Consider the following 7,421-nt stretch of genomic DNA (forward strand, 5'->3'; position numbering starts at 1 on the left):
AAACGGTAGGAAATACTTAAATTTCATTAAATTACACAACTCAATTATAAATCGATTATAAATTATTATTAAATTGTTTTAAAAAATTGAAACTATGAAAAAAAAGATAATTATTAAAAAAAAACATCAATGTAATACAAACAAAGTGTTGATAAAAATCTAAGATTTGAGAAACTATTATTTGTTTGAAGTGTTAGAACTCAGTTTTTGGATATATTATAGTAATTTGCTTTTCTTACAAGATTTAAAGCTTGATTTGTATATATATGATGTTATGATGGTTATGTTTTGTTTTTATGCTTTTTTTTTTGAAAACTTGTTTTTATACTTTATGAATTATTTTTTTAAAGATTAAGAATTGAAAGTTCAAGATTTAGAGTCTATGATTTATGTTTGAGGTTGAAATTTGAAAATTTTGATTTTCATAAATAGCGATGAATATGCAACTTTTTAGCGATTATTTAGCTATTTTTGTTTGCTATGCAATCTATGTATATATATATATATATAAAGTTAGCTTTTTCTCTCTTCTCATGATGCCACCTAAGCATCCACCTAAGCCATATTTTTTTTACATTAAAATAAATTTAAGACATTCATTTAGTGCATATTTATGCTACTTATTTAATTAATAAAAAATTTATATAAATAAAAATAAATTATGAAAATAAATGAAATGTTAAATAAGAAATACTTTCATTTTTTATTAGTTAGTGGTAATAATATAATTCAACTCCATTTTAAATTGATCATAGTTTAAAAATTAAAATGTGTTACTGAGTTTAAGAATGTAAGTAAATTTTAAATTTATGGTAGAATAAAAACAACATTTATGTAATTGTATATATAAAATTTTAAAGGGGAAAAATAAAACTGAAAGTGAAATATTAGTTTATAACATGATCAAAAAGAAAATGCTTTTAGTCCAAATTTAAATATTGAAAGATAATAATTCAAGAGAAAATAACTATAATATGTTTTGAAAATCAATTAAAAACTAATAAAATATCATAATATGAATACAAAATTAACAACTATAAACCTCCCGCGCGCAGCGCGGATCAACTGCTAGTATATATATAAAGTTAGCTTTTCTCTCTTCTTCTTAAGCCACATCATCATCCACCTCATTTTATTATCTAATTTTTAAAATTAATTATACATTTTATCATTTAATTTTAAGATTTAAACCTATGTAAATAAGTTTTTTTAAAAAGAATATGAAAGGTCTTTTTTATATTATAAATTATAAGACTAAAAAAGGTAATTGATTAAAAGTTATAAAAAAACTTACTAATTATCGATTATAGTAACAAATATATAAATAATTGAAAAGACCCGACCCGTTTTTTTTTAATTCATTAAATAATAGTCTCATACCTAATAATTAACCTAACCGAATTAACCCAAAAATAAATCATCATGCACAGCGGAAACATATTAAACTAACATCAATTAATCATAATATTAATTAATCAATCATTCAATAACCACAATTTACACCAGCAACCTAGCATGCCTCTAAACCAGGTTCCAACAACAATTAACATATTCATAAACATAACAACCGAGACCATAGATCATCCTCCTCTCCTAGCCATGATTCCATGGATCACAATTTACCTGCACCACAAACACAATGAGATGCGTGAGTATTATCACAAATACTCAGTGAGAGCGATCCTCCCATCTACGAGCTATACACACAAGCTATGAGATAACACCCACATATATAACATAAACAAACCATTCAACAAGATAAACATCCAATAACACTTCCAATTCACCTACAAATCATCACAAACAAGTCACTCAATCTCAATCGCTTAGATAAGCTCATGGTCACGCACTCACCTTAACAAGGTGATTTGAATAACAAAAACAACCAGGAAAGACTCTCCTAGCGATTGCAACAGCCAAACAACGCCCTACAACAAACCACACAAACAAAATCTCTATGCACCAAAATAGACAGAAATATCAGAAAACTACAACCACAGAAACGAAGCCCTAAAACATAAACCAACCGTTAACTTCTTAATCCCTTCGGTGAAACGCAAGATTTAGACGTCACGACGATCCCCACAAAATTTGGTGCCGATCAGAGAAACGATGAAATCACGATCGCACTTACAAACTCCGATGATCCCAGTTCGCAACAGAGAAAACGCGTCTCACCAAACTGCATATAACTCACTGAATATTAATCCGAATTCACTTCTGTAAAAAGGAGAATCAACTTACACGCCTTAAGAACAAACCTACCAAAATTCATTACCTTTCGATAAGAATTGATACATCGTAAGTCTATTCTACCAGGACGTGACGAATCTGCTTCTCTTGCCTTAAACACCAAAGCAAAGCTAACACTCTCCTTTTCACAAGTAAACTTCTCCTTCTCCTTTTCTCAACTCAACTCTCAGAAACAACAGCCACAAAACAAAAGACAAAACGAAAGAGAGAAGAAGCGTTCTTTATAAAACTAGGGTTTTTGGTTTAATTCTTATTAAACCAGAATTTACCTAAACCGACTTTAATTACACCTCCTTTGGTTCAATTAAACAAATCGACCAGTTTAGGAAATCAACCGAAATTAAACCGACTCCACCCTAATTCTTATACACATTCAAGTCTCCTATTATTTTCCAGAACACGGGGTTACAATTCTCCCCCACTAACATGGATTCGTCCTCGAATCCTTCAACACCGCCTATTCGTAACACGCAATTCACCACTATCGCAACGGTTCGCCTAACAACCTGACCATCCGCTCGACACAAACATGGCCCGCCGGCCAACACCAACCTTGGCCCACCCGCCAACACAAAACTGGCCCACCAGCCAACACAACTCTGACCTCACCGGTCAGCACAACCAAAATCCAAGATTGAACCACCATCAACCTCCGAGGTCTATATCTAGCCATTATGCTTACACCAACGCTATATAAATTATTTGCTCCCAACTCATCCACTCTCAGGTCACGACCTTAGAGCCATACCGATATTAGGGGAACCACCATCCCCTTTGGAGAACCACCATCCCCTTTGGAGAACCACCATCCCCTCTAGGAGAACCACCATCTCCTCTACCACTCTCAGGACCACAGCCCTTCAAGCCATCGGTATCTAGGAGAACCACCATCCCTTCAGGAGAACCACCATCTCCTCATGAGTTGTTCAGGACCCACCGTCCTAAGAGCAAACAAGCAATAACGTTTCTAAGCACATCCCGAATAGAAATACGCACATAGTCCAGATACAACATCGCAATGTCCACCATAACCATTCTTCAAGTCAACTCACAAACCATCCCGTCACTCAGGGTATTACATAATAGTCTCCAACTTAACTTCTCGGAAATCCATTTCCAACAAAACACCACCGAAGACCCGCGCTCCGGACTACAACCACCACAGCCACATAACTACTTCGAGCACCACGCTCGCAACCTCTAGCCTCCCACACTGCCACGAGCAGAAACTAGGAAAACAAACGACTAGAGAAAAGACAAAACATCACAACTTACCGTGGAATCTCATTGAAGGCTCGAGAGGATGATCTAGGTCTCCATGCTCACACAATTGATTACACACAAAAATCAATCAGCATGCAATCCACATCATCATTTTCCATCAACGAAATTCACATATCACATTAAAAATAACCAATTTACTCTCGCCCTAGAAACGTAAGGGCTCTGATACCAAATTGAAAAGACCCGACCCGTTTTTTTAATTCATTAAATAATAGTCCCATACCTACTAATTAACCCCAACCGAATTAACCCAACAATAAATCATCATGCACAGCGGAAACATATTAAACTAACATCAATTAATCATAATATTAATTAATCAATCATTCAATAACCACAATTTACACCAGCAACCTAGCATGCCTCTAAACCAGGTTCCAACAACAATTAACATATTCATAAACATAACAACCGAGACCATAGATCATCCTCCTCTCCTAGCCATGATTCCACGGATCACAATTTACCTGCACCACAAACACAATGAGATAGGTCGGACCGAAACATAAATTCTCATTTTTTTTAAACGTATAAAAAGGTAAAAATAAAAATAATATTTCTGTAAAGATTTCCAATATGAGTTTAACTAATTTTTCCAATACAACACATATGTTAAACTAATAAACAAAATAAAAAATGAACTATATTTCATAAAAACAAAAAAATTAAAATAAAAACATTATTAAATGAAATAAACTAAATATAAAGTAAATTATACTAATATGTTAAATTTAAAAATTGTTCCATATGAAAAAATGAAAAAATATATAAAACATAAAATCATAAACAAATATATAATAGTATAAAAATGATCATTATGAGATATAAATTACGACAAATCCAAAAAAGAAAAACGTAAAACAAAAAAATATATTATGACAATATATAAAGAGATAATGTAAACAATGAAAAATACAACAATCCGCCCAAAACCCATAAAGCATTTTCAAATTTCAGGCCAACATATTAAAAGGACCCACAATATTAACATCTAGATCTATATTTGGTAAAAACCCTAATAGCACACGTTTCTCAATGATTTTCCACCGCACTTCCATTTACCCATAATAAACTACGAACCAATTACTCATTAACAACATAATAAACTCCCGCGCGTAGCGCGGGCAACCGACTAGTATTGTTATAAAGTAGTCTCTAAGTTACGACTAACATACATGCTACCAATATCTTGTAGTCGCTAAGTTAAATAGTCGGAAAAAGCATGTTTTCGTCAAGAGAAAAATTAAACTTCTAATTTCCTACCAATATCTTACAAACATGTTTTCCGATAAATTTCCTACAAATCAACGATCCTTCAACTTTCCTATAAAATGTTTTCCTTCCTATTCTCTTCCGTTTTCCTACGCCGTTACCTTCAAACCTATACCCGAAGGTATTTGGTAGGAAAAATTTCTTCCACTTTCTGACACGCTTTTTCGTAGTAAATTTCCTTCTTCTTTCCTGCTTGTTGCTCTTTTTGTAATAAATACGAAGTGTTTTGTTAGTTAATATTTACTTCCTAAAATTTTGTATGAATTTTTGTAAGAAATCACCATGTTTTCTTAAATATTTAAGCCCACTACTATGTCTCTTGGATTTAAGCCCACTCATATTGATCCGAACGTTACTCTCTCTCTCTCTCCAAAATCAAAGGAAATAAATATTAGCTAGTGGCAGTCCTGTAAATAGTTCAGAACTTTAGGATTTAATTCCAAAAATGCTGCATAAATGATAATATAGATTTGAATGATTGAGAAAAATTTGAAGCGAAATTGGAGTTATATTCTTTGAAATTGGAAGAGTGGAGTCGACATGGTCAAAATTTTTCTTAAGTGTTTGTTATTTTTTGCAATTTTCCCAGCGTCACTATTCCGCTTAGAGCATAACACAAAGATGACGAAGAAGGCGATGGAGAGAGGATTTAAGGTTTTTGCCTATGTTTTTTTATTTCTTTTGTATAAGATGAGAATTGGAAAAGTTTTAATGGCTAATGGGATGTAAAAATATTCTCTCAAACGTGAAGCTGATTCTGGGTTCTCAGTCCATGGCAAGAAAGCGGATTCTGGCTAAGATGGGATATGAGTACACCATCGTGGTATGTTTTTCTTTATATATGTATATGGAGATTTTGATTAACTTGTTTGGTGGGATTTTGTACGTAAACTGAGGTTGGCTTCGGATTTTCATGGTTCAAGACTGCAGACATTGATGAGAAAGCTATTAGGACAGACAAGCCCGAAGATTTGGTTGTGGCTCTTGCTGGAGCCAAGGTGATATTCCAAGCTATCTAGGGTTTTGTAACCGGTTCATATTTTCTAAGCTAATGTATTCTACTTACCAGTTTTTTATGGTAAAACATTCTACTTACCATTTTAATCGTGGTAAATTGTATTTGACTAGGCAATGGAGATTATATCAAAATTGGGAGGTGAAAGCCAGTTTGCACAAGATCCTCAACCAACTCTATTGATTACTGCAGACACTGTATGCTATAATGCCTCAACAGTTTTGGATTAGTATTTGTTCTGTGATTATTTTATTTAAAAAAAAAATTATCTTGGTGCTGATGTTATGGTGATAGAGTTTCCTAGGTTGTTGTGTACAAAGGTGTCATTAGAGAGAAACCAACTAGCAAAGAAGAAGCTCGTGAATTTATCAAAGGTTTTGTGCAAGTTGATTGATTTCAGGTGTTCTATGATACTAGCCACTTATGATTAAGAGTTGTGTTTGAAATCTACATAGGCTATTCTGGGTCACACGGAGGTGTTGTGGGATCCGTTCTTGTATGGAATTTGAAAACTGGTGTTAGAAGAGGAGGATGGGACAAAGCAGAGGTACACACTACACAAATTTTTTCTTGTAGATTCTAGTTTATCCTTCTCTTTTTTTCAACTTTTTGTTGTTGTTTCTTTTGTCCAACTTAGATTCCAATTTTTGCTTCTTTGCTCAACTTTTTGTTGTTGTTTCTTTTTTCAAACTTTTTGTGGTGATGTGAATGTTGTTGTGATGCAGGTTTATTTCCATGAAATACCAGAACGAGTCATCGACGAACTTGTAAAACTCTTCAAAACACTAGTTTTTCTTACTACCGATCTATTGAAACTAGTTTGTTTTAAACATATGTTCTTTGATCTTCAGATTGATGATGCAATAACTTACACGGTTGCTGGAGGTGCGATGCTGGAGCATCCCCTCATTTCACCATTTGTCGATTCCGTGGTTAGTGCCCTTGACAAAAGGAGCTCTCGTATTTGATCTATAGCTGTTTAGTTCATTTCTGTTTCAGCAGCATATGATAACACACCACTGAAGGAGTTTGATTTTTTTGTAATGTTGTAGGTGGGAGGAGTTGATACTGTCATGGGACTTTCCAAAGAACTCACAGAAAAATTCATCAACGATGTGTTGTTGTAGCCCAACTCCTTTGATTTATGTAGGAAGGCTCCTTTTGATTTATGTAGGAAGGCTTAAATTAATACTTTAAGATCTCTAATCCCATCAATCATTTATATTGTAAGTGGATAAAACACAGATTTACCATAACATAATTCTAAGCATCGATGATGTTTTCGGATTTCAAACTCTTATAAAACCGATTGGAATGTTTAAATGTTTGTAGTTTTAACAAGTTTTGAATTTGAGGCATGGGCGTTCGGGTACCCGTTCGGGTTCGGGTCGGGTATTTCGGATTTTTTGGTTTTCAGGTTTAGAGATATATAACCCGTTTGGTTTTCAGGTTTAGAGATATATAACCCGTTTGAGGCATGGGCGTTCGGGTACCCGTTCGGGCTCGGATCGTGTTCGGATCGGGATTACCCGAAATTCTCAAAATTCAAAATTTGATTATCCAAATATGTCCAAACTACTAAAAAAATTTCAAAACT

The 7,421-nt window shown here is 33.7% G+C and overlaps 1 protein-coding gene across 1 annotated transcript; it reads left to right on the plus strand.

The window, feature by feature from the left end:
* Positions 1–5,320: 5,320 nt before the first annotated feature.
* LOC17895902 (maf-like protein CCA_00314) lies at positions 5,321–7,055 on the plus strand. Its single transcript, XM_006301552.2, has 9 exons — positions 5,321–5,463; positions 5,561–5,632; positions 5,733–5,807; positions 5,938–6,021; positions 6,129–6,198; positions 6,280–6,371; positions 6,550–6,591; positions 6,676–6,756; positions 6,877–7,055. Exons 1-9 carry the CDS (start codon positions 5,350–5,352, stop codon positions 6,949–6,951), a joined length of 705 nt encoding a protein of 234 aa, XP_006301614.2. The 5' UTR covers positions 5,321–5,349; the 3' UTR covers positions 6,952–7,055.
* The last annotated feature ends 366 nt before the right edge of the window (positions 7,056–7,421 follow it).

Source organism: Capsella rubella, unplaced genomic scaffold (genome assembly GCF_000375325.1).
Source record: "Capsella rubella cultivar Monte Gargano unplaced genomic scaffold, Caprub1_0 scaffold_2, whole genome shotgun sequence".
Lineage (NCBI taxonomy): Eukaryota > Viridiplantae > Streptophyta > Magnoliopsida > Brassicales > Brassicaceae > Capsella > Capsella rubella.